This window comes from Neofelis nebulosa, chromosome 2, assembly GCF_028018385.1.
Source record: "Neofelis nebulosa isolate mNeoNeb1 chromosome 2, mNeoNeb1.pri, whole genome shotgun sequence".
NCBI lineage: Eukaryota > Metazoa > Chordata > Mammalia > Carnivora > Felidae > Neofelis > Neofelis nebulosa.
Window position 1 is genome coordinate 11,742,201 of NC_080783.1, and position 27,838 is coordinate 11,770,038.

Consider the following 27,838-nt stretch of genomic DNA (forward strand, 5'->3'; position numbering starts at 1 on the left):
CAAGAGTCGGATGCTCAACCGACTGAGCCCCTCAAGCGCCCCTTAAGATCCTGCATTTCTAACTGTGGCGAGAAACTGCAAGAACAATCTCTTAGTTGTACTCAACCAAGCCTCACAAGAAGTAATTGTGTGTGAATTTTAAGATGTATATATATGTTTATTACACTGACACGGGTTGTTGTTTTGGGCAGGCCCTCCAGGGGATCCGGGGCGCCCTGGCCGCTATGGAGAAACGGGGTCTGTTGGACCGCCTGGTCCCCCTGGTCCCTCAGGACCACCAGGGGAAACCTGTGCAGGTAGAAATCCACTGGCCTTTCTGTGCCAGATTTCCTACATCTTCCTCCTCCCTGGAGGTTCTCAACTCTAGCTGATACTGATGTCAACTAGGAGCGTTTCAACTGGTGGCTGACCGCACCCAGATCAAGAATGTTGGGCATTCTGGAGCATGGACCTAGACATCTGCTGCTACCAAAGCGCCTCTTACTTATATCTGTACAGCACGGCTTAAGAACCACTGAACTCAAGCCAATTAATGGCTTACTTGGAAGACATCCAGATCCCTCAGCTGTACCTCGGAAATACTGAGTCAGCATCTCGGGGGTGTGGTGAGGAATCTGTGGGTATAAGAGGCATCCCGCAAGTTGTCAGAGGCAGATAAGATTTGGAAACTGGTGCTAGGCTCAGAGTGTTTTTTCAGGTCTTTCCATCCTCTTGGAAAGGCTCTCCCTGTTGACATCTATTCGTGAAAATTGAGTTCCTCTTCGTGAAAGACGGAAACACAAATTATGAATTAAAAGATAAAACTGTGATTCAGCCTTCATTTAAAAAACAAAACCAAAACAACAGTCCTCACCTCTCCCCAAAATCAGTACCCCTCCAAAACAAAACAAAAGAAAACAAAACCTTACAGCTCATGGTAATCAAGTTGCAGAAGTGCCTGGGAAAGAATCCTATTGATATAGGACTTTGAACTCCTTCAAGTGCTGTGCTGGTTAATATTCCCAAGTAAGATTAGGAATAGAAGTGTAGAGGAGATTTGCATTCTGGGAACTCAGGAGAACTTATTAAATGTGTGAGGAGAAAGTCTTGAATAGACGTAATTTTATCCAGTCTGTGTCTCTTGTTATATTTACTGAGGAGTGAAAAGTTTCCTGACATTCATCTGTTAACTACAAAGTTCTTTAATTTTCTATGAATCTGGCTTCCACTTTGTAGGATCTGATAACTGACCACAAAGGTGGCAAAGTTTAGTTTATTTAATCTGTAGATACCGTAGCCTTGGCTTCATTGACCCAAGGCTATCTAAGTTGTGTAGACAGTACTCAGTTGGTCAGGAATCATTAGCCTCTGGTATTAGATTTCTTCTTTTGTGCATATTTATAATAAAATAGTGGCTCTAGCAGATTGAAATCAAAACCCAATGGGAGTAAGCAACACATATCTCTAGCAGATTGAAAACTGAATATAACAGAAAGGCTCTTAATTCCACAAGATTTTTTTTTAAAGAATTAACCCAATGGCTTTCAAGTCTTGACTGTAATCTATTATAAAAAATATATTTAGTATTACTTTGCATTTGCATTACATTGCACACATATATGTATCCACATATACGTATGATTGAAACACAAATTTCATAAAAGAATACCTTCTGGGGTACGATGTATTCTATTTTCTATGCCACTCTTTTGTTTTGAAAAAAAAATTTTAATGCTGGCCACAACTGAATTGATTTCATGGGTGCTCAAGGTGCTATATTCCATATACCGTAGCCCATTTTCCCTGTTGGAAAGTGGTCGAGCATTTTCCATAGACTGGCACAAGACAGGTAGCATCCAGGTGCATCCAGTGACTGTGGAGGTTTGGAGACAAGTCTTAGGAATGACATGAAGACAAGGTGACAGCCAAGTCAACAGGAACACCTTTCATTTAAATACACCAATATTCATAGCCTTTGCTATACTTATTTTACAATCATCTAAAATATTTACCATGAGATAAGTAGGGTTTTGGAGTCAGACACCTGTGACTGAATCCCAGCCGTGCCACTCAGTGTAGTATGCTGAAATAGTTACGTGTTTACACTATGGACTAAAAACATTCCAGGTTCTACCACATACAAGTGGTGTGGTCTTAAGCATTTACGAAACCTCTCTGTGCCTCAGTTTTCTCCTCTTTAGAGTGCAGTTCTTGTTAGGGTTGAAGGAAGCAATATGTAAACAGTTCTTAGAATGCCGTTAGCCATGTTAGCTATTATTGGTCTAAATTTCTGTGCCTTATCTATAAGGTACAGACTTTGCAAGATTGTTTCAAGAGTAAGGCTAATGTTTGAAAATATATGCAAAGCCCCAGCATATATGCACACTGTAATGAATGCCATTAATTTAGTTAGCATGCTACTTACTGATTACTGACAGGGTTTCTGTTGTCTCTTGCTGAATGAATTACCCAAAACCTAGTGGCTTAAAACAACAATCATCCTATTACCCCTCGCTGTCGTTCAAGAATTCAGGAAGGGCTAAGCTGAGCAATTCTAGATTGGGATGTTCATCACCATTATGTGGCTGCAACGGACACATGAGGACTGGCTGGGCATCTCTGTCCTCTTTCTTTTGTTTAGTCTCATGGCCTCTCTGTCTGGCTCTGAACTTATTTAGGCTTCCGTAGAGCATGGTGGCTTCAGAGCAGTGATATTGCTTCTATGGTGGCTCAGGACTCCAATCCCAAGCATTTCAGCTCACAAGGCAGAAGCTGAGTCATCTTTAATGACGTAGCCATCGTCTTTGTACATGGCATCACTCCTGCTGTACTTTGTTAGTCCAAATAATCACAAAATCCCATCACATTCAAGGAGAGGGGAACAAGAGTGTGAGGGATGAGAGCTACCATGGCAGCCATCTTTGGAAACTATAATCTTCCACAGAGAGATTCATGCTCAGAAAGAAGATGCTTCTCACAGGAAGGCTTCCTGCTGTCTTTAGCCAAAGCCCCCAGTGAGAGGGTCAGATGTCACAAGAAAGCAGGATTTAGCTTTTACTCACTTTGACCCCTGAACACACTGAACATTTCAACATTCATGGAGCGTGTGTAATTACATGTGGCTGGAGAGAGAGAGATTGGGTTCTAATACAGCACCTCTATGCCTCTCCCCAACCTACCTTGCTATGAAAGGTATGGTATTCTATATCTTACGGAGATGATATGTGAGTCCATATTTTTATTTGCTACATGTGCTAATATGTTCATCCAGATTGTTTTTAACCAAATTATCAAAGTGGAAAGATTGAAAAAATAATAATTTTAATTAAATAATATGTGTTTTTTCCTCCAATAACCCTAAATAATAGGGAAAAAGTAAGAAAATCCGATTCCTCAAAATTTCCACTTGTGGGCTTATTTCAAAGAAGGTGAGGTATTCTTATGGCTGGGAAATCAAGTTAATTTTGAAATACATTTTTTTCCTTTAAAAATTTTTACAGTCTAAGGAAGAATGTACGGATTTTGATTTCTTCTTAAAAAAAAAAAAAAGTTTGTTTACTCTGAGAGATACATGTGGTTTTCATTCTCAATTTCTCTTGGAGGCATGATGGGACCCCCTGGGCCAGGAGGGTTTCCTGGTCATCCGGGATTTCCAGGGGCAGCCGGTATCCCCGGGAGAGCTGATTCCACTCCAGGGAAACCAGGGAGCCCGGGACCACCTGGGTTGCCTGGAGCTCCAGGACTGCAGGGCCCTCCAGGATCAGATGGTAAAGTGCTCCTCATTCACGTTCACTGGCATTTATGTTGCATGTGATATCTGCAGTGTCATTCAGAAAATGTGACTTTCTAAATATTTTTTAACATTATCCATTATGTCATGAGCCAAGTTAGTATTATTAATAATACAAAAAAGTAGACTGATGTTGGAGATCACATCAGCTAAAGCATATGGTTGAGGATTTAAGTGTGAATGATAGAGTTTTGTAAATTACTACAATTTCTATTTTTTCAATGTCGTTTTAATTTTTATCAGAGTTATATAAATAGAGGTGGCATAAGAGACAGTTCTATGAAGCCTGTTGTGAAGAATTGCCATCCTAGCCAACCCCTTCTTCTGTTCCTTCCTCCCCAGGGGCAATTATCTTTGCACAAGTCATTGGAATCTTTTTTTATTTGCCTTTCTAGTGCCCTTCAATGTGCTTGTCCTTTCTTTCTTTCTTTCTTTCTTTCTTTCTTTCTTTCTTTCTTTCTTTCTTTCTTTCTTTCTTTCTTTCTTTCTTTCTTTCTTTCTTTCCTTCCTTCCTTCCTTCCTTCCTTCCTTCCTTCCTTCCTTCCTTCCTTCCTTCCTTCCTTCCTTCTTTCTTTCTTTCTTTCTTTCTTTCTTTCTTTCTTTCTTTCTTTCTTTCTTTCTTTCTTTCTTTCTTTTGATGTTTATTTTTTTGGTGAGATGAGGGGCAGAGAGAGAGGGAGACACAGAATCTGAATCAGGCTCCAGGCTTCCACCTATCAGTACAGAGCCCAAGGGTGGATCGTGACCTGAGCCATAGTGGAGGCTTAACTGGCTGAACCATCCAGGCACCACCTTGTATTGCAATTTCTTAATTCTTGACTTTGAGACTTATCTTTTCACTTCCTTCCATAGAAGATGAAATTAGCTCTCGTTCAGTCCCTCCCCACCGCACATATGCACATTTTCTACTCCCAAAGCCTATTCAACATAGTTATTATCTTAGTTTTGACTACATAAAAATATTCAGTATTTACACTGAATGGTTACATAAATGCTGTTCACCAGGTCTGCCATCCAAAAATGTATGTTACTACTTTTCTAGTGTACCATTTTGTTAAGAGTAGTCTTGGTTTTTTGTGTGTGTTTGCTTGCTTTTCAATATGCCTACTGTGAATTTAACCTCAAACCATCTAGAATTGTATAAATTTCCATTCTAACTCATGAAATATTTTATCAGTATTATCTCTTTGAATAAATCTCTCCTGGAGCTTTTTAACCTGTTCAAATTAGGTCAGGTTGCAATTTTAAGCCATCTCAGACACTGTCTCGAAATCTTCCTTTACCAGGAATTTTTTTTCTCTTTGTCTCTGTCTCTTTATGTTTCCCTCTGTCTCTGTTTCTCCCTCTCTCTGGGTCCCCTTGTTACCTACAACTCACATATTTCTATCATACTTCTATTTCATATATCCATCATCATACGTCCTGAAAAAAGTATACTTTATCTGTCTGAAAATGCCTTTAGTCTACTGTGGAATTTGGTTGATAATTTGGCTGAATATAAAATTCTAGATTGGAAATACATTTTTCTAGGCACTGTCCATTGTTTTCTAGAGTTGAAGAAGTCCAATGACATTTAGATTCTTGATCCTTTATTTGAAATCTGTTTTCTGCTCTGAAATCTTACAGAATTTTTCTTTTTTCTCCAATGACCTTCAATTTCACAACGACTTGCCTCTGTGTGGGCACATCTGCATTTATTCATAGGCGCTCAGTGAGCAAGTTCTAGCCAACACAAATCCTCCATTTCTGGAAAAATTTCTTGAAGTGTTTCTCTGAAGATACTTTCTCCTCCATTCCCCCCCCCCCCCGTTTTCTCCTTCTGAATTCTACATATTTGCCTATTAGTGAATCCACTATATATGTTTCTTTATTACTTTTCACCTTCTTATTTTTCTGTAACACTTTCTCGTAGACTTCCTCAACTCCACTTTACATCTCTGCTCCAGAATTTTTCAATTTCTACTTTCATAGTAGTTTTCTTTTCGTTTCTAAGGATTTTGTTGTTGCTATTGTTCTGTTTTAATGTTTTTTAAAACGTTTTTTAGGTTTTTTTATTTTGAGAAAGAGACAGAGTGAGTAGGGGAGGGCAGAGAGAGAGGGAGACAGAATCCCAAGTAGGCTCCATGCTGTCAGCACAGAGCCTGGTGTGGGGCTCAAACTCATGAAGTCATGAGACCATGACCTGAGCAGAAGAAACCAAGAGCTGGATGCTTAACCAACAGAGCCACCCAGGAAGCCCCTCAATGTTTTCTTTTGTAGCAATCTGTTCATGTTTTAGAGGTGAAATGCTTTCCTTCATCTACTTTTTAAACCATATACTTTATTTCAAAGTTTTCTTCTTGCTACGTTGTCTCTTTCCTCCAATTCTGAGGGGCCATAGTTGCTGCTGTAATTCTTGAGAAGGGGATCTTATGATTAAATTGTTTCTTTAAGCAGTCCTCCTGTTTGGGGCACTGTCATTCTACTTCAAGGTACCAATTCCTGAACTTTGGGAGAGATTTCTCATGTAAATTGTGTTCTTTGTTCCCTTTCCCCACGGCCTGCTTAGAATTCAGCTTTTCAGGGTCTGCTAGGTTCTTTTACACTTTTTGCTTTGTTTCCTTACCCCCCCCCCCTTTTTTTGTCTTGTGAGCTTACACCTTTTTATAATATTATTTACTGTTTGCTGTTTTACTGGGATTCAGGGAGAATAAAGAACTTATTGTTTATGTTTTATCTGTCACACTGAATCAGATATCTCTGAAGTTGTGCTTTTATGAGCTTTCTTAATTTGGTAATTGTTCATAATGGAAGGGGAAACGGATGTTTGCTGCACAGTTATTTTTGTTTGTTTGTTGTTTATTTATTGTCTTTGTTTTTTTGTCCACCTTTCTCTACAACCCACTAAGTTGGGGTTGAGATTAGGATGGCTTTATCAATGGTTGTGGGAGCAGAAGCATGCTGTGACAATTGTATGGTCTATTTGTTTATATATTCTTATATTAGAGAGAAAGAAATTTGGGAAAGGAATGGAAGAAAGTGGGCTTCAGGGGAAAATAAGAGTGCAAGAGACACTTGCACCTGTTCTTTGGAAGACATTCACAAAAACTGAGTGCTTCTCTTATGCCCCATCCCCCTTTCCCACTGTAAAGTTATATATTGTAGTGTCGGGCACCCTGGACCACAAGGAATAAAAGGCAAAGCAGGTCCTCCAGGAAGAAGAGGCTCGAAAGGAGAAAAAGGCAAGTATGCAGCAAAGGTAGGATTTCCTGAAGACAATAGCTTATGGGGGGGGGGGGGTTGGAGGCATTTATGAAGTGGGCAATGGAACATTTCACTTCGATGCGATACGCACCTTAGTAACCCCCTTGAGTGCCCCTTTTCATCACGTGTTTATGATGTGGTTAGAACTTAGCCAAAGTCAAGTCTTTGTATCTGAGAGTCTAAAGGAGACCCTTGCCTGCTGTGAAATTTGCCTCAGAGTGGTGACTTTTTTCATGAGGTGCTTTTTGTTCCTTGAAAGAAGCGGAGATGAGAAAGTACTGATCTTTTTTTTCACTTTCTCTCTGTGGGTCCATACTTCCCCGTGTCATCAAGTGTTTGTGTCTCAGTGTTTCTCCACTGTAAATTGTTTGGTGCCTTTTTGACCATCTGGAACAGGTGGGTATGAGAGCATAAACACAGCTGAGTTTGACCATCCGAAAGGCTTTTTTTTCGACTAAAAGTCCTGATGATTAGAAACGCATTGTAGTGAATTATCAGTTGTAATAGGCAATGCAGTCAGTAATCCTTTTTCACATATTATTTTGTTTCTTTATTTGTTTAGAGTGTATGCTCTAACCCAATTTTTTTTTTTGTTTCTTCAGCAGGAACCAGATAAAAGACTTTCAAACTTTTAAAAATATGATTTCTTATTTTAAAGTTCCTTCAGTAAAACTGGGTATCAGTTTATCAGCATGAGTTTATTTAAAGACCCAAGATACCCCATTTGTCCAGAAATGATACACTTTGCCCCACGTAGACCATGCCTAGGTACCCCTACACAGTGCCCCTCCCCTGCTACGTCACATGTTATCAGTTATGGGAGATAAGAACCATGTACGTCACACCCTTTTTGTTCTTATTTTCATTCTTGGTTTTGTTTAGTAAAGGCTTTTGGGGATTTTGTGCAGGAAATATGACAAAGCTGCCTTTTATCCTCTGTCTAGGAAACGCGGGGCTCTGTGCCTGTGAGCCTGGTCCCATGGGCCCACCAGGCCCTCCGGGACTTCCTGGGAGGCAGGGTAGTAAGGGAGACTTGGGGCTCCCTGGGTGGCTTGGAGAGAAAGGTCATCCAGGCCCTCCGGGTGCTGAAGGATCTCCAGGACCACCAGTGAGTAGCTCTTACCAATAACAATCTTTCTAGTTAAAAGAGACAGAGATAAAATTCAACTGTAGCTCTTTCTGACTTATAGTATGATATATATTTTATGTTTTGAACCTATACATATATTAATGACCAAAAAAATCATCTATGTTCATTCATTCATTCAACTAATATTTATTGAGCACCTACTATGTTCCATGTGTCATTCTAGGTGCTGGGGATGCAGTAGGGAGCAGAGCACAGTCTGTACCCTCCTGGGGACTCCTGGGGTTGGGAGGGACACATGCTGGGTAGCAAATAGATGAGTACATATGGCTGATGATGATAAAGGCCATCACCATCTAATGTAGCTTGAGGGGAAAAGCCGGAGGAAATGAAGACAAAGAAGTGGCTGGAGGTTATGTGGGGTTGTGGAGCACAGGGCTTGGTGGGTGCGTTGGGTTTGGGCTTTTATTCTGGATGACAGGGAACAGCCAGTGGAAAGTTTTAAGAAGAGACAGACATAATGCTCTATGGCTGACGTTAGCTTCGAATGGCTCACTGTGGTAGTTCTGGTAATAACAGATAACAGGGGGCGAGGGAAGGAGGGAGATGGGCTGGAGGACTGCTGCATAGTCCTGGTGAAATATGATGGTAGACAAATTAGCATGTTGATGCTGGGTGTGATGAGAAATGATCAGATTCTCGATATGTTTTGAGATCAGTGCTAATAGATTGGCTGTTGGGCTGGACATGGGATATTAGAAGGAGAAAAGTAAAGGATAAGACCCAAATGGGGAAGCCAATGTGAGGAGTAGGTGTGGAGTGGGGAAAGGAAGTATCATTGGGGCCATCTTAAATTTGAGGTGCCAATCAGACAAGCAGGTCGAGGTGTTGAAGGGTAGTGAGATGGTATTCAAGTAAGACATTCCGATGCGAGGTCCAAGCCGGAGATACAGACATTGGCTTTGTCAGCGTTTATGTGATATTTCGTGCCACAGAGTAGATCTATTTTGAAATGGTTCTCATCTGCTGACCATTACAAGTGACTCGAATTGAGGCACAGCCTTTCAGCAACTGGACTCCTCAGAAGAAACTCACTGGCCCTAAGGGCATTACTCTGGAGGCTGGACACAGCCTGCCTGTCCCCTCTTTATCGAAGAGCCTTAATCCTGGGGTGACCTGGAGCCTACCCATCAGCCTGAATGTCCTCTTTTCCATTTTCCCTGGGACATGCCATGAAAATAAGGTTCCAGTCTGAGAGCCTTAAGTGAGGGTGACAATTAGGCTCTCTCTCGGTACCACCCTCAATACACTTGCAAAACACACTCACAGAGTCTGCGTGACAAGAAGCTAACTCCTTAATACGTGTATGTTGAATGAACACGGCCGCAGCTGTTAAGCACTTTGCATTTTATAGTCTGCTTTTTCCATTCGGCATGTGAGCACAGTCATTTTTTATAGTGGTCCCTTCATTAAGAAGATGATACTGGTTCTAAAATATTTTTATGGCTTTCTCTTGAGTTGCTTCTCAGGGCTAGTCTCTTTGAGCGTGAATTGCTAGTTTGCCCAGGGTTGTCCTGGCTGAGCTTTATGTCATTTGGCTGCTGTACGTCTTACTCTTAGGACAGGTAATGTTTCTGATGTCTTTTTTTCTGTACATGGTCCTGTCCATATGACTTCTCTGCATTAAGTTCATCACAGTGTGGTTACAGCTGGGGACTAGATCCTTATACCACGAGGCACTGTGAGAGGAAGGTGTTTGGGGGAAAAGAATGGATACAAAGAGAGAGCACAGAGGAACCACAGACGATCACTGTGGGTGCTCTCACTTCATCGGACATGTCCTCTCTCAGCAGCTGGTCCCTGGCCTCAGAAGCCACAGATTGGTAGGCAAATAGAAAACAGAAAAGTGTGTTTAGGTTCTTTACATTTTTTTTTTTTTATGGTTAGAACAAAGCTTTGTATTTATTGCCATAGTCTGAGGTTGGGGGTTTCCTACCAAGATGCTGTCATGTTAAGCATGGGGACTGGGAGCCACGTGGATCCACTTTCAAATCCCAACTCTGACACGGGCAAGTTCTACGGTCTTCCTGAGCCTCAGTGCCTCATTTATAAAATGGACATAACAACGGGGTAAGAATTCAGTTCAGCAACATATTCTGAGGGCTGTAAGGGATACACCAGTGATCAAGCAGGGTCACTGCCCCTGATGAGTTGTAGAGCAAACCAAAGGTCATGGACTTGACATGGGCTAAATCTGACCTACTGGCTTGTTTGGTTTTGTCTTCATCGTGTTTTATTTTGTATTATTAATAAGATTTATGGCGGCCCTTGAGAAATTGGAAGTTCATTAACACAAGGTCAGTGCATTCCCACAGTTGCCAAGAGCTGAGAGGTGACCATGCGTGTAGAAGGGCTGGGTGCTCCTGGCTCCGCACTGTCCATCCATCTGCTTCCCTTGCTAGGCACGGCCCCTGTGGGCATCTGTGGCTCAAATACCTGATCTAGACCATGTTTTAAACAACTGTTACACGGCTGGCAGAGAAGAATTTGTTTTGTTGCTGTTGAGACTTTGTTGTTGTATTAACACATGTATTTAATGATCTCAGGTCTTGGAATAATGACAAGTAGCCTTGATCCCAAAGCTGCTGGGAAACTTTGCCCCAAGAATCTCTTGGATTCAACATTTGTTTCACTAAGAATCTAAGTCTAAGTGCCATGAAGGCAAGACGGTCTGCTGTTAACTGTTGTGTCCTTGCTACTCTGAGTACTCCCTGGCCCTTTGTAGATTGTCAGTGAATGTCTCTCTAGTGAAATCCAAAACCAGTGTTGGTTATCTGCTTTTTTTTTCTCACTAGCTCAAATAAGTCTGAGATCTGACTCTAGTGCTGAATATTCTATATCTGCACAGCGTTAGAGAAATTTATAGTACATTCTAAGTCTTCAATGGCTAAGGAGCTGCTCAGACTCCCAGGACGCCAAGGTCTCATTTATTAAGCATTCCATTGGCATTCTCCTTCTGGAGAGAAACTGGTTTGTGTGCTAAATGAATGGTTTTATGTGTTGATAGTTTATCCATCGGAAGGGCGTTTTCATTATCTGCCTCTTGGGCTGAACACTGTGTCTCATATACTTTGGACCTGTCATGTTGTCACTTATGACTTAGTCTTAGACAGGAAAAATAAGCATTTAAGCAACACTCAACCCATATTAGCACTTTGCGATTTCTAAAGTTCCTTTTCTGTCTATTCCAGCTCTTCCTACTGAGAAATTTGTTCCACCCACCTTTTTGATGTCACATAGACGTCGTTACCTGGGATGCTATACTACAGTGATGCCCCTGGTGGGGGTGGGGGGGGGTAGTTGAGTGTGGGTGTGTGGAACTGTTTTTTTTCTACATCAGATGGCTCCCAAGCATTTTTGCCATTTGGGTTTTTATGCCTGTTGCCTACGGTTTTGGCTTCCTCTTCATTCTTACTACTTAATGCTGCCATCATACTGATCGCCACTGTTACCTTCTTCTCCTCTTAGTAGTTAACTGCTCACAAAGTGCCAGTTAAGCAGGTTAAGCTTGCGTGAACTTGTTAGATTGTATGAAAATAAGGCAAGGCGGCATCTGTGTGGGAAAAGTAAACTGTCTTCTCAGTCATTTTTACCTCCGTCTAAATTCTTATCTGTGTTTCTTGACTTTCAAGGTCATCTGATAAGTAACCTTAAGCTATGTATAGTGTTTCTGTAGCTGTATTTACTGTGATGCTTGGCCACTCTAATATGCTGATGGTAGGTTTCCAGATTGTTGACGCGGCTTAATATTCAGTAATATGTAACACTTACAAAACCGTGACCCAAACGGTGAGTCTCAGAGCAATGCTGAGGTCAAAAGATGATGAGCCCATCAGTGAAAATCAGCTGTTTACTTGCTATATAGAGGAACTATATCAACCGTGTAACCGTGGTTCTTATTTTCCCCTCCTCTTGCCCATCAGTTTCCCTCAATATCACAAGCTTATCCCTAAACCTCTGCCTTCGGCTTTAGTGGCAGCTCTTGTGGTTAGCCTACCTTCTTCTTTACTCCTCATTCTATTAAAATGCTCAAGATAGTTAAAAAATTTGATTATAGGGGGCGCCTGGGTGGCTCAGTCGGTGAAGCGTCCGACTTCAGCTCGGGTCACGATCTCGCGGTCCGTGGGTTCGAGCCCCGCGTCGGGCTCTGTGCTGACCGCTCGGAGCCTGGAACCTGTTTTGGATTCTGTGTCTCCCTCTCTCTCTCACCCTCCCCCGTTCATGCTCTGTCTCTGTCTCAAAAATAAATAAACGTTAAAAAAAAATTTTTTAATTTGATTACAAATTTTTATGTTGAGATAAATTTTATGTTATGACTCAAAGAAGTTACACAATCACGCAGAGAGTTCCCATGGACACTTCACCCAGCATCCCCGATGATAGCATACATAACCATAGTACGTTGCCAAAACCAGGAAATCGATAATGATAGATGCTTCTGTTGAATCTCGTACAGACCTTATCCAGATTCCACAAGCTTCTAAATGCAGGTCAAGACCTTCAGTTTTGTAAGGTAGGACCCACCTTAGAAGGTAAGGAAGAGAGTGATACCAAGGGTACCACACCAGAATCTGGAACAGGTGATTTAGAAGTAAAGAAGAGAGAGATTAGATGTAGGTGAATAACTTTTGACCCATCAAAATTAAACTGATTCATTCCTCTTATTTCTCACCAAGGGAAAACCCGGTGCAGCAGGACCACTTGGCAGTAAAGGAGAAAAGGGAGACATGGTTGTGTCAAGAGTGAAAGGTGAGTCTAGTCAATCACTTAGCTCCCTGCCATTTTTATGAATGATAGGTGAACTTTCATCTTGTATTCATTTCCCTGTGACCACAGATCAATTCTATAACAAGACACAGGATTGTTCAGATTGCTTAAAAAAATATTCCTGGCCCGGGGCTCCTGGGTGGCTCAGTTGGTTGAGTGACTAACTCTTGATTTTGGCTCAGGTCACGATCCCAGGATCATGGGATCGAGCCTCGTGTCAGGCTCCGCACTGAGCGTGGAACCTGCTTAAGATTCTCTGTCTCTCTCTCCCTGTGCCCCTCTACCCCACTTGTGCACTCTCATGCTCTCTCTCTCTCTCTGTCTCTAAAATAAAAAATAATATTCCTTGACCTTCACAGAGTGGTGAGAATGTGGAACCTCAAATCCTCTATCTCTGATTTGAAAATACAGATGCTCCTTTAGCCACCTATTTAAATCTTCATTACTGTGAACTTGGATTTGACATAAGACCTCCTTTGACCTGCCTACCAGTTTTTCAGAGCGTTCTGGCATCCTGTGTTAATCAAGACTATTTTGGTCACGACAGAAACCCAGCTTGAAGTAGTTTTAGAAAACATTATTGACTCGGCCAAACAAAATTTGAAAGGTTAGACGTAGTCTCCCAGGACAGCTGGGTCCAGGGGACTGCACCATCTGCCCTTTCTCCCCGAGACTGGCTTTCCCTGGGCTGTGTGGGTAGACTGCCCTTCCTAGCAGAAGCTCTAAGTTCTTACAAAAAGGAAGAGAGCTAGCTCTACCTTCTCAGCTCCAGCTTGAAAAACAAAACAATTCTGGAAAGATTGGCCTAGACTGGGGCAAGTGTGCAGCCACGGACTACTCCCCATTCACCACTGCTAGGGGTTGGACTACCATGTTGGGCACCCCACACACAGCGGCCATGTGATTGGTGCCTCCTTACACAACCTCCTCGGCAGAGCGCTCCCCAGATAAGAGATCCCGTGGGTTTGGCCGTTGTCTTTCCTCCCTATGACTTTTGTGTGGTTGTCTTTATGTGACTTTAGTCAATGGAGACACTCAGGGGAGTCTCTGCCGGCCCACCTGGAGGCAAGGTCATTGCTTTTACCTTTTGTCCTGTGTTTCCTTCTACTTCACCCAGCTGCTGAGAAGGGCTTGAATATCTTTTGGCCTTTATTCCCAGGGCAGAAAGGAGAAAGGGGTCCTGATGGGCTCCCAGGATTTCCAGGACAACAGGGACAACATGGCCGGGATGGACTTCCTGGAGAAAGGGGGGATCCGGGACCCCCGGTATGTATAATTCTTCTTTGGCTGTAGAGTTTCATTTCCTTATATGGTCACAGAGCATCTGTTTGCCCCTTCTCAATTTAAAACTGTAATTCAGTAAAGCGTCATGTGCTGTGAATCAGAGTCACCTTCCATTGACTGCCAGAAAAAGATGATTGTTACAAAAGGTGTGGCATAGTTGCAGATGGTCTGAAATCCTGAGTGACAGTTGAGCCACGGCATGACTTTCTGTCCCGTCTTTGGTCTTTGTATCATTATCATGGTGTTTATCTATTTCTGGGGCCCTTGTATCTAGCTACAAAGCCCCCAGTGGCTGCAGGCCTGTTCAGTTAACTCTGTAGGGAGGAGCATAGAACACAGGTCCTGATAATGACCTCCAGTTCCGTCCCCAGGTGAAGAAGCACGTGAGGGGAAGTGGCAAACAAGAGAGGGTGAACCGGTGCAAATCTGAACTGACATGTTAGTTGATGGAAAACCCCACCGACAAATGATATTTTTTGCATTTTTCAAACGTGATTTGGGTGGAGACCATGTGGAGGTAACGGAGGTCGTAAGAAAAGACCATGAGACATGATCCTGGGCTTAGGAACTTAAAGTATCACGGGTACATGAGGCATGTTTGGATGCCTACATTATGTTTTATTCACATCATTAATTTTCTTTCTTTTTTTTTTTTTTTTAAGTCTATTTATTCTGATAGAGGCAGAGACAGAGCTGGGGAGGTGCAGAGAGAGAGGGGGAGAGAGAGAGAATCCTAAGCAGGCTCCATGCTACCAGCTGCAGAGCCCGATGCGGGGCTCAAACCCATGAACCGTGAGATCATGACCCGAGCCGAAGCCAAGAGTCAGACTCCTAACCGATTGAGCCACCCAGGCGCCCCCACATCGTCAATTTTCCGAAGAGCAGTCCGCTTTCACATTTTATCCTGGGAAATGGAGGCCGAGGGTGTGTTACTCAAGGTCACCTATCTGTCAAGTAGACTGCACCGCAGGGAAAACCCCAGTCTGTCTTATGCCAAAGCACGTGCTGCTTTCACCAGCCTGTGCTGCCTGCCATCAACAGTGTCGTAATAGAGAAGGACTAACTTCTGATTTATAGGTGCTCCTTCAGACAGATGGTATGTGAGTAAGAGAAGCCTGGAAGTCAACCAGGGTAGATGGTCAGAAGTCTCTCTCGTCTTTCAGCTGATATCAAGTATCATGATAATCATGAACGAAGTCTGCCTTAGATTTGGCATTCCCTGTTTTGTTTACCCTCCCGCTTCAGGAACTATCTAGAAGCCAACGTCACTGAGTGGCAATGGTCCTCGGGTTCCGATCTAATTGTGAAAAACCAAAACGTACCCTAGGTCGCATTAGGTGAGGGGTTTCTATAATGGTCTAGAGCGGTCCTCCTAGATTCGTTGAACCAATCCAGACTCACAAGACTGTCATCACCCACATGTGAGACCAGGCTGCTCGGGAAGACAGAAGACACAGCCCTCAGCTTGCCAGCAGGGTAGCATCAGACGTGCGTCACTCGTATGCAAGACCCCTGGTAGCTGTTCATTCGGCGGGAGAGAGTGAAACGAGATCCACACGCAGCACATGTGCCAGCAGCGTTGACTGAGAGCCTCCTGCCCCACAGGGATACGGCCTGTGGAGACCCCACAGGGAACCACCGCTCAAGGGAGCCCCGGCAAGGACTCCGCACAGGTCTTCATAGTTTTCCAGACCAGATGCAAGTTTTGCTGCCAGGGATTGACGTTACCATAAGCAATGTTGCCTTGTAACATATTTGGCATCCAATTTTTAGGAAGTTTCCAGAGGAACAGAACTAGACGGTTAACCAAAGGTCAAATTCTTAAAGCAGGAGAAGGAAGTGTTGGTCAGCCCTTTCCTTGCAGACGTGGAGGGCAATTGAGTCTATCCTGTGTCTTCTCATAAGAATGCAGGAAAACAGTTTCAAGGACCTAAGAATTTATTTATTCAGCTTGTAAGCCTTCTTTCCTACCTCCCTCAATTGACATATTTCTGTATTTCATTATATTTGGTATTAGAGAGTTGTTCTAACAAAAAATTTCTAAATTCTGTATTGAATACATAACACAGCTTTCTGTATTTGAGGTGGACTCCCCAGCCATAGCATCTATATGTTTGTAAGTTTTTATGTAAAGGATGAAGAAGAAACTAAGTTACTCATCTATTGGTGATTTAATAGTTTGCTATTGAGGAACTGTCTACTGGAAATATGAAGTTTTTCCATGTGCTTCTATAGACGATGACAATGGCTGCTTTGGGTTTATGGACTTGCAAAGATTGGTAGTTGACTCACGATGCAAATATTCCCAGGGGGATCATGAAGACGCAGCCCCAGGTGCAAAAGGGTCTCCTGGATTGCCGGGGCGCCCGGGAAGAACAGGACCTAAGGGACAACCAGGACTAGGATTTCCCGGGCCACCAGGAGAAAGAGGGCCACCAGGAGCTCCAGGCCGTCCCGGCGAGAGGGGCCTTGAGGGCTTGAAGGGTCAGAAAGGTAATTTTGAAGGTTTTGTGTTACAGAATGTCGGGGGAAAATAGTGGAAGCTAAAGCGATCCCCTCTTTGGGGCCAAACTATTGTAGCAGAACCACTAAATAAAATTCCTTCAAGCTGCTGTTCAAACCTTGAATATTGCCAGACAAATAAAAGCATTACAGCACAATCAATATTTATAAGAAATTCTTAAAATACTGAAATGTCTTTGTTGCATTATTTGTCTAGCATGCCAAAATTGTCTTCATTCATTTCTCAATCCCAACTTATGCAATCTGCATTAAATTTACATATATATTCAAAATATCTAGTTGTTTATAGTCTTTTGAGACAACGCAGTGTATCTTAATAAAAAACACCAGTATTTCATTTAAAAAATACATCACTGTCCTTGAAAACCCATTTGTAGGCATTCTAGAAAGAAAGAAAAAAGGGAGGGATTTCAAATATATTTGACAGTTATTTGAATTTAAACAATACATGACTTGCAGTACTATAGCTGAAAACCTTTGAAAAGGCTGGAGAAAGAATTTAGATTTTTTTCTTTTGCAATATGTACATATACCTTGGACTCCGTTATTAACTGCGAAGTTTTAGAATGAAATAATATCTTTGGTTCTTGCTTCGACAACATAGAAAGGCAATATTTTGGCCCTCAATAAGGTTTAAGATTATGGTTCTGGACCCATCAAAATAGAACAGTATTTTTATTCATTTGGTACATTTTTGATTTGAGAGCATATGAAGTAATACTTTATAATTATTTCTATGAGAAAAGAGAAATGTTCTATTTTAAAGGGGAAGGAAACTGAGAGGCACAAGCTTCGGAGTCTTACTGTCTTGACCATGAAAATGGCGGGTGACAATGATCACGTTGCGGAGTCATTAAAAAAATTCAAGGGACAATACATTTGAGGCCACTGACTCATGGTAGCCCCTCCCTGAATGGCAGCTGGTATTAATATCTCAGCGCCCCCGCCCCCTGTCATCTACACACTCCCACAGCCAAACTGGGAGTCAGATCTTCTGAACTCAGTGTCAGATGTTGCTGTGATTTCCCGCTTTACCAAATCTTCTGATTCCATTGTATTGGATATCATTGAGCCTATAAATGCATTGTTTTCTTCTAGGCTAGTAAAACTGATACTTCTTGGAATTTTTCCTATTCCCCCTATGTTTACAGCTGTCTGACCGTTGAAGTTCAGATTTCAGGACCGAGCTTCTAGAAATTCAGAACAAAGGTAGTTCAAGTGATCTAACGATACTTGGGGTCCTCTTATCCCTTGGATGCCACATACACTACATGAAAAGAATATCTTGATTGAGTTGTCTTTGGGATTCATGTTACATGGGGCTATCAGTTGTGTGAATGCCACTTTTTTTTTTTTTTTCATTCCAGGCGATACAATTTCTTGTAACGTAACCTACCCTGGGAGGCCAGGACCTCCAGGTTTTGATGGAGCTCCAGGTATGATCAATGAGAAGTTAACTGTTTTACACATACCACAGAGTAAAAGAACTAGTAAGACAGATGAACCAATAGTTCATCATCAGGCAACTAATGAGGATATTTCTAAAACTCTTACCGGGTTTTGAGGGACTATGGGAAGCCAGTATGAGTGGTAATTCCCATTGGGACTCTAGTCTACTGGTTTGGGCACCCTCTAGGTGGGTTTTTAATTTTTTTTAGATCTCTGTGTAACAAAATTTACCTTGATTTGATCACAAATCAGTAAAAACGTCTGCTCTTTGAGAATTTAAAAACTGTATTTCCTATGCCCCAAGAGTGAATAATGATAATTTGCTTACTGATTACATTTTACTCTCTTCTGTTTTCCAAATCTCAAGGGACATGAACACTCAAAGTTGAAGTTGGCAGATGCACCTCCTTTAAAGTTATTTTAGCTGAGATCACTTACAGTAGGAAATGTCAGAATGGTTTTTTCCTTTAACTAAAAAAAAATTTTTTTTTAATCTCAATTCCTTTTGCAGGTGCTTTTTGCCTATACTTCATTTGAGGGCAAATTCAGTAAAATGCAGGGAAATAGATTTTGGCCTTCACCCAGCAGGCCACATATCTTTCTTCCCACAGAAGGGGCTATGCTCTAATATTTGTGTTGACGCAGAGCAGAGGAACCAAAAGGTTCATCTGAGTGCTGGTGTATGTCTCAAAGGCTTTCAGGAAGAATCCTTTATGTATGACTTAAAGTATACTAACAAGGGGCACCTGGATGTCTCAGTCAGTTAACTGTCCGGCTTCAGCTCAGGTCATGATCTCATGGTTTGTGAGTTTGAGCCCCACGTCGGGCTCTGTGCTGACAGCTCAGAGCCTGGAACCTGCTTCAGATTCTGTGTCTCCCTTTCTCTGCCCCTCCCCGCTCACAACAGTCTGTCTGTCTCTCTCTCTCTCTCTCTCTCTCTCTCTCAAAAATAAATAAACATTAACTTCTTTAAAAAAAAATGAAGTACATGAACATAATTATTCTTTGAAACACTTATTTGGAGCACATGATTCATAAAATGATTATGTAAACCAGGCGAGGCAACATCTTCCATAAAGTAGAAGTCCTCTGAAAAAGACCGCATAGAGGTTTTTTGGTTTTTTTTTTTTTTTTTTTAAACCACCTTAGTTTGTTCTCATTTCATTTGTGTTTTACTGAGTCTGGGTTTGGCTGTTATTGTTTAGGACCAAAGGGACTTCCGGGCCCTCCGGGCGCTCCAGGGTTGAGGTGTTTAGATGGGCCAAAGGGTCAGCGTGGCAAACCAGGAATATCAGAAATACCCGGTCCACCTGGTAAGTAAGTGGTTTTCGGTTAAGAATGTGTGTAGACCTCGAAACTCGATGACCTTAGTAAGCAAATGGCCCACGGATCCCTAGATCATGGGGGGATGTTTTTTCTTGAAACACTAAGCTCTTAGCTCTGTTTTGATAATTTTTAGGTTCTGGTAATTTTGTAAATCCTCAGGGCTCCTTCCACCTGAAAGCATGAGTTATAGACTACTATTGGTCTGTTATTTGGTAGAAACTGCTCAGTATAGACAGACTGCCAGTGGATGAAAGCGATTAGGGAAACATTGTTGGCTTCTAGAAAACACAAACTCACAATGTATTTTCCTGTGAAAGGTGGCAAAGCAACGTTGCCTATTAAGCTACTCTGAATTTTAGTTACGTATCCCTGTGTTTTTTTTTAATGTGTTTTTATCAAAGTAGTAGTCTTACATTTGTATTGGTTCTATATTTATATGTTTAAAAATTTAAACAATATTTTTCAATAGGTTTTCGTGGTGACAAAGGAGATCCAGGTTTTGGAGGTGCAAAGGGGTCCTCCCTTCCTGGGCCCCCAGGCTCTCCCGGTTCTCGTGGAGCAAATGGGCAGAAAGGAATCATGGGAGACACTGCCTACGGCCACCCAGGTCCCCGGGGAGAGAGAGGTCTTGCAGGGGTGCCGGGGTCAAAAGGACACAGAGGTGATCCAGGACCTCCAGGCTTTGCAGGTATGAGGGCTGTCCTGTCCCTGTGGTCCATAAAGCTGGCTCAGGTCTGCAACAGGTCACTGAAGACTATTTGGACTCTCTAGCCTTAGAAGTCTAGAATGCAAAATGTCCCCCCAGGCATCTTCCCTCATAAATGAGCACTGGTCACATTTCAAGTAACCTGCGTCCTGAGTGTTGCCTTTGCATTTTACCGGTTCCTTTCGAATCCAGGGCAGCTCACTGTGACTCCGTCAGTTCAGCTTGATTCAGCAGCTACTGGACATCTGCCTGCTTCAGACTCAGGACAGTATGTTAGCTCTGTAAACGCCCAAGGAGCAGGGCCCGGGGAACATGCCCACTGCCAAAGCCAGGCTGAAGGACCACCTGTAAGAGGAGGGGCAGCTCAGGGAGGCAGAACAGGGTGAGATGCTGTTTAGGGAGGCCCCATGGAGGAGCTGGGGGTGGGCTGGGCCCTGGCACACAAGCTGTGTCATTTGAACAGGTGACAGGGTGGAGAGACTTTCGTCCCAGCAGGGGCAGCAGGCCGGGAAGGTGGGAGGATGGCCCTGGCACTGATTTTCATCCATTTCCAAATTCACCAAGGATTCTTCAGGATCCTCAGCAGAGGTCTTTAGATTTAATGTGCTTAAAAATAAGCCTGGGTCGGGGCCATGAAAATCATCTTCTGGGCCCCAATCTCAGAAATTTTGATTCATTACATCAAGATTGGATGGGGGCCAGAAATTCCATCTGAACTTACTTAGCCTTTTGGGTGATGGGGACCAAGAGTGGACCCCAGACTAGTGTTTTACAAACACTGTTCTGGGTCTTTTCTGACAGTGGATGGGCCAGCATTTATTAGGTGTCCACAGTAGTATCATAGTACAGGGCACGTGGAGGACAAGGGACTAAGCCACATTCTGTGTCACCAGGGAGCTCACTTGTTCTGTAGTTTGTAAGTCAAAATATTCATATGCAAAACCCCAATTTGTTGGAAAGTAACAAGATAATGTATTATCTGAGTCAGTAAAAATAATTTTGACTTAGTAATTTGCTATTTCACTTGTGAAGATGTATCTAAGGGAAATGTTCAGCAGAAGATGAAGGTTATTATGAAAATACTCTTGGGGGCACCTGGGTGGCTGAGTCAGTTGACCATCTGACTCTTGATTTTGGCTCAGGTCATGATCTCACAGTTCGTGCGGCCCTGAGTCAGGATGTGCTGATGGCCCGGAGCCTGCTTGGGATTCTCTCTCTCCCTCCCTCTCTCTGCCCCTCCCCAGCTCCTGAACATGCTCTCTCCCTCTCTCTCCCTCTGTCTCCCTCTGTCTCCCTCTCTCTGCCCCTCCCCAGCTCCTGAACATGCTCTCTCCCTCTGTCTCTGTCTCCCTCTCTCTGCCCCTCCCCAGCTCCTGAACATGCTGTCTCCCTCTCTCTCCCTCTGTCTCTCTCTGTCTCCCTCTCTCTGCCCCTCCCCAGCTCCTGAACATGCTGTCTCCCTCTCTCTCCCTCTGTCTCTCTCTGTCTCCCTCTCTCTGCCCCTCCCCAGCTCCTGAACATGCTGTCTCCCTCTCTCTCCCTCTGTCTCCCTCTGTCTCTCTCTCTCTGCCCCTCCCCAGCTCCTGAACATGCTGTCTCCCTCTGTCTCCCTCTCTCTCTGCCCCTCCCCAGCTCCTGAACATGCTCTCTCCCTCTCTCTCCCTCTGTCTCTGTCTCCCTCTCTCTGCCCCTCCCCAGCTCCTGAACATGCTGTCTCCCTCTGTCTCCCTCTGTCTCCCTCTGTCTCCCTCTCTCTCTGCCCCTCCCCAGCTCCTGAACATGCTCTCTCCCTCTCTCTCCCTCTGTCTCTGTCTCCCTCTCTCTGCCCCTCCCCAGCTCCTGAACATGCTGTCTCCCTCTCTCTCCCTCTGTCTCCCTCTGTCTCTCTCTCTCTGCCCCTCCCCAGCTCCTGAACATGCTGTCTCCCTCTGTCTCCCTCTCTCTCTGCCCCTCCCCAGCTCCTGAACATGCTCTCTCCCTCTCTCTCCCTCTGTCTCTGTCTCCCTCTCTCTGCCCCTCCCCAGCTCCTGAACATGCTGTCTCCCTCTCTCTCCCTCTGTCTCCCTCTGTCTCTCTCTCTCTGCCCCTCCCCAGCTCCTGAACATGCTGTCTCCCTCTGTCTCCCTCTCTCTCTGCCCCTCCCCAGCTCCTGAACATGCTCTCTCCCTCTCTCTCCCTCTGTCTCTGTCTCCCTCTCTCTGCCCCTCCCCAGCTCCTGAACATGCTGTCTCCCTCTCTCTCCCTCTGTCTCCCTCTGTCTCCCTCTCTCTCTGCCCCTCCCCAGCTCCTGAACATGCTGTCTCCCTCTCTCTCCTTCTGTCTCCCTCTCTCTCTGCCCCTTCCTAGCTCATGCACCATGCTCTCTCTCTCTCTCTCTCAAAATAATACATAAACATAAAAAAAAATACTCTTATATCATCCACATTAGAGGATGGGAGGATGGGAACAATAGAGTTAAGTAATACACACACACACACACATTCTCTCTTTCTCTCTCAGTCTCTCAAAGGAATACTATTCAGCTATTAGCAATTAAAATTATATTTATAAAGATTACAACAAAATAGAAAAAATTTGCTGATTCATATGCAATGTGAAATAATCCAACAATCGAGTGTGTGCTGTGATTACTACCTTAAAAATATAAACATATGAACAAAAGTATGATGAAAACTGGGAAAAATAAAAAAAAAATTTAGGTTAGGGCTTGGAATGATGGGGGATTTTTTTTTTTTCTGAAAATTATGACACTGCGTCTCCAGTCAGTAGAAATTTAAGAGTTCAAGTGACGAAGTAGCTTACAAAAAGCACATCCATACAGTGCAAACTGGGCGGGTAAGCATTGTGGCGATTTGGTGTAAAGCCCGCCACCATGTTCGAGGTTAATTAGAGTCAAGAAGAACTGTGTAGTTTTTAAATTTGCATAAGCAGCTTTTTTGTTGTCTACACAACCTTATCAAGGAACTCTCTGAGTAATGCGTGGTTTTCCCATTCATTTGGAGCTCGCTACCATCTATGATAAGAAAATCCTGTGCGAGACTTAACTCCTGTGAGCGCTGAGCCAGGATCAAAACCTTTATTTCTGGGATCGATATGCGTGAACCTTTTGTTGCAGGCTGACTCTATACAGTTTCGTGCCCGGAGTGTCAGGAGTGCGTTGTATCATTTCAGGGCCGGCTGGTTTGCCCGGATTCCCAGGTCTCAAAGGCCCCAGAGGCAGAGAGGGAAGTGCTGGGTTTCCAGGGATCCCAGGTCCACCTGGCCATTCCTGTGAAAGAGGCGCCCCAGGAACACCAGGGCAACCCGGACTCCCTGGGGCTCCGGGCAGTCCAGGTAAGTGTCGGCACACGTCAAGACCTCTGTAGGGTCTGCAGCTTGACTCTTCTCACCAAGGAATAGGATCGCCTGCTGCTTTTACCAAAGGACAGGACCAAGACTCTTGGGGCAGAGACCAAGGACTGTACTATTCACAGAATGGCAAGTAGCATGAGCTTCCTGGTGGCTCGTGTCATTTCCCCTTGTCCCCCTAGTGTCATGGGGGCAACAGAAACGGGGTTAGATGGGTGTTATATATGCAGTGGGGTGCAGCATCCGAGAGGAGCGCTGTGCCTGGGGAACTGGTGCTTTCTAGCAGGCTGCAGAACAGCCAGCTCTGTTGTAGGGGCTGGGGAGACCCAGGAAGAGGCATCTTTCAACACAAGGTGCTGGAGGGCTATTTCCAGTGTGATCTCCACTTCACCATGTGCTTTGTCACCTGTTGTGCAAATCCTGTTGGATTCATCCAGATGTAGGGATCCGCCCTCTCAGTGCATCAAAGCGAGGTTGGGGCCATCCCTGCCACCGCGGCTTTCTTCCTGGCACCCATACTCCTAGATGACATTGCTGTGACTTCTATAATCCTCTCTGGTGAACACGACCAAAGTTCACTCGGTCATAGCTTCAGGAAACACCTGGAAAGTTTTCTTCTATTCGTTTCAAGAGTAAATGCTAATAATAATAATTTCGTTCTTCATCCTAATCCATTTTCCGTTTTTCAAATGCCCTTCATAGTACTCGTTTCTCTCTACTGGAAGGTAGTTTTTCAAGTCACCTGCCTTTCTTTTTCTAGCAGCCAGAGAAGTAAGTTCTTAGGCTGATGGAGGCTTGCCATTGTGATTTGAGCTGATAACCAGTGTTTCATAGGCACAGAGACACAATTTAAGTTATCATGAATTCTTTTCTTTCCTGCCCCGTCTGTGAAGCCAGTCTTCAGTCTTCATACGTTATTGTCATTGTGGTTTGTCTCAGGCGCCCCAGGTTGGAAAGGACAGCGAGGGGATGTGGGGCCTCCTGGTCCGGCTGGAATGAAGGGTCTCCCTGGAGTCCCAGGACGGCCAGGGGTAGATGGACCCCCAGGACCCCCAGGGCTCCCAGGCCCCATAGGCGATGATGGACTGCCTGGTCTTCCAGGCCCAAAGGGTGGGTAGTGCTTTTCCGTTATTTCTCCCTTTTTATAAACCTCAAGCCCACTGCTAAGTAAAGACGATTACACATGATCATGCTATTGGATTTACTGTTACATCAGCCTGACTCTGTCCTTCCCTTGGTGACCTCTCCCTTCTTCTTATCCTGTATATTGTTATTTCCAGTGGCAGAATGTTTGGGGGTAGGTACATGGGAGAAGGTGGGTGGGGGTGTTAGGTCCACAGAACCCCTAAACACTTCTGCTCGACAGACGGGGTAGAGCCAATAAGGTGTAGGGTCAGAGCCAATGTACTTCTGTTTTGGATGAGCCCCCACCCTCCAGCCCCGTGTCCCTGGCTCCTGGTCCCCTTAAAGCATTGTGGGATCAGGGCTCAGAACACATAAAGGCTTCACTTCAGCTCTGTGGGGCGGAGAGCTAAGTAGGCGAGCACGGCCATCACACGCCGTGAGGCTGACGGCAGTGGTTCACTTTCAAGACAAGCTGAGGTACGTGGGCGGGCACACCTCCACGCTGACAGCAAGCCCCACGCGTCTAGGAAGCAAAGTAGCTTTTAAAATGATTTTTCTAAAAATTCATGTTCTCATTTCATCAGGATCCCAGGGGCTGCCTGGCTTCCCAGGTTTTCCAGGGGAGAGAGGAAAGCCTGGCCTGGAGGGGCACCCTGGCCGTAAAGGGGAACCAGGAGAGAGGGGTCGGCCTGGCTTCCTCGGAGACAAGGGGGTGAAAGGTGCCAAAGGTAAATGCGGTTAACAGCACGATGATGATGCAACATGTCTTGTGTCTGGTGTTTGATCAGAATGGGTAAATACGGTCTTTGAAAAACAAATGGGACTTGGGATGCCTGGGTGGCCCAGTTGGTTGAGTGTCTGACTCTTGATTTCAGTTCATGAGTTCGAGCCTTGAGTCGGGCTCTACGCTGACCACAAGGAACCTGCTTAGCATTCTGTTTCTCCCTCTCTCTCGCCACCCCACCCCCCACCACATGTGTGCTCTCTCTCTCGTTTTCTCTCTCAAAATAAGTAAACATTTAAAACAATTTATTTTTTATTTTTTATTTTTTCCAACGTTTTTTATTTATTTTTGGGACAGAGAGAGACAGAGCATGAACGGGGGAGGGGCAGAGAGAGAGGGAGACACAGAATCGGAAACAGGCTCCAGGCTCCGAGCCATCAGCCCAGAGCCTGACGCGGGGCTCGAACTCACGGACCGCGAGATCGTGACCTGGCTGAAGTCGGACGCTTAACCGACTGCGCCACCCAGGCGCCCCTAAAACAATTTTTAAAAAAGGAAAAAGAAATGGGACTATCCTGAAGCTTGGATTCCTCTTCCTTTTAGATTGCAGGTGTTTGTTTTAGAATTTTAAACCACTTCATTTTCCTTACCTCTCTATCATGTCGCATATAGCGGATAAATGAATTGCTCTATTAATAGGAAAAAAAGAATAACAGATGATTTGATTTATAGCTATTGAGTTTGAGAGAACCTTTTCACCTATTGGGAAGGGAGTACAGGTAGGGCCCCTGGCCCCCAACCCGTTTCAATTTCTTCCTTCCTTCCTTCCTTCCTTCTTTCTTTTCTTTTCTTTTCTTTTCTTTTCTTTTCTTTTCTTTTCTTTTCTTTTCTTTTCTTTTCTTTTCTTTTCTTTTCTTTTCTTTCTTTCTTTCTTTCTTTCTTTCTTTCTTTCTTTCTTTCTTTCTTTCTCTTGCTTTTTCTTCCTTCCTTCCTTTTCTTTCTTTCTTTCTTTCTTTCTTTCTTTCTTTCTTTCTTTCTTTCTTTTTCTTGCTTTCTCTTCCTTCCTTCCTTCCTTTTCTTTCTTTCTTTCTTTCTTTCTTTCTTTCTTTCTTTCTTTCTTTCTTTCTCTTTCTTTCTCTTCCTTCCTTCCTTCCTTCTTTTCTTTCTTTCTTTCTTTTCTTTCTTTCTTTCTTTCTTTCTTTCTTTTTCTTTCTTTCTCTTTCTTTTTCTTTCTTTCTCTTTCTTTCTTTCTTTTCTCTTTCTTTTTTCTTTCTCTTTCTTTCTTTCTCTTTTTTTTTTAAATTTTTTATGTTTATTCATTTTTGAAAGACAGAGAGAGAGACAGAGACAAGCAGGGGTGGGGCAGAGAGAGAGGGGGACACAGAATCTGGAGCAGGCTCCAGCACAGAGCCCAACGCGGGGCTCAAACTCATGAACCACAAGATCATGACCTGAGCCGAAGTCGGATGCTCAACTGACTGAGCCACCCAGGCACCCCTCTTTCTTTCTTTCTTTCGAAAGAAAACATAATTTTTTTTAATAAAGAGCCAGTTAGTAAAGATTTTAGGCGTTGCAGGCTGTATGGTCTCTGTTGAAACCATTCAGGTCAGCTTTGGCAGCATGAAAGCAGCCAGAGACAGCAGTGAAACACGCTAACATAGCTATGTTCCAATCAAATTTTGTTCATGGACACTGAATTTGAACTTCATTTAATTGTCACATGTCATAAAATATTATTCTCATTTTGAGTTTTCCCCCTAACAGTTTAGAAGCGTAAAAATCATTCATAGCTCACAGATTATACATAAACAGGCTGCAAGTGAGATTTGGCTCTCCAGTTGTAATTTGCAGACCTCTGAACTGTAAGAAGTCCATTTTCATCTGAGCCGTGAGTTATGCCTCCCCCAAGCTTCATTTAAAGAAGGAGTTGTCATTGCTATTAAAAAATAAAAATTGCAAGACCACTGGTTTAAATGTTCTGTGTCCGTCCCTGTTACATATTTACTTTTACCAATTAGCCATGAGGCTGCAGTGAGTGAAGGTAATGTTTCATTTTCAGGGTTGAGAATGAATGCCTGACAATTTTGAGGAACAAGTTTTTTGTCCTTAAAGCTTTTGGGGTAAACAGCCTCCTATAAAATTCAAATAGCTTTTACTTCTTTTTTTTTTTTTTTAAGTTTATTTATTTATTTTGAGAGAGACAGACAGAGAGAGAGAGAACAAGAAGGGGAGGGGCAGAGAGAAAAAGAGGGAGAAAGAACATTTCAAGGAGGCTCTGCACTATCAGTACGGAGCCTGACGAAGGGCTCGATCCCACAAACGGTGAGATCATGACCTGAGCCAAAATCAAGACTCAGACACTTAACCGACTGAACCACCCAGATGCCACCTTCTAATTACTTTTACTTCTTAGTTGATTGATTCTAC

The 27,838-nt window shown here is 43.6% G+C and overlaps 1 protein-coding gene across 6 annotated transcripts in view; it reads left to right on the forward strand.

Moving 5' to 3' along the window:
- The window catches only part of COL4A4 (collagen type IV alpha 4 chain), a 133,757-nt gene that overhangs the window by 61,440 nt on the left and 44,479 nt on the right, over positions 1-27,838 (forward strand). For all 6 annotated transcript variants that reach the window (XM_058702634.1, XM_058702654.1, XM_058702624.1 and 3 more), the window contains 13 exons: positions 192-296; positions 3,582-3,746; positions 6,901-6,990; positions 7,957-8,120; positions 12,836-12,908; positions 14,086-14,192; positions 16,520-16,703; positions 18,101-18,169; positions 19,388-19,495; positions 19,978-20,196; positions 23,386-23,547; positions 24,502-24,672; positions 25,272-25,415. In XM_058702634.1, coding sequence (XP_058558617.1) covers positions 192-296; positions 3,582-3,746; positions 6,901-6,990; positions 7,957-8,120; positions 12,836-12,908; positions 14,086-14,192; positions 16,520-16,703; positions 18,101-18,169; positions 19,388-19,495; positions 19,978-20,196; positions 23,386-23,547; positions 24,502-24,672; positions 25,272-25,415 — 1,761 coding nt within the window. The remainder of the gene's footprint in view (positions 1-191; positions 297-3,581; positions 3,747-6,900; positions 6,991-7,956; positions 8,121-12,835; positions 12,909-14,085; positions 14,193-16,519; positions 16,704-18,100; positions 18,170-19,387; positions 19,496-19,977; positions 20,197-23,385; positions 23,548-24,501; positions 24,673-25,271; positions 25,416-27,838) is intronic.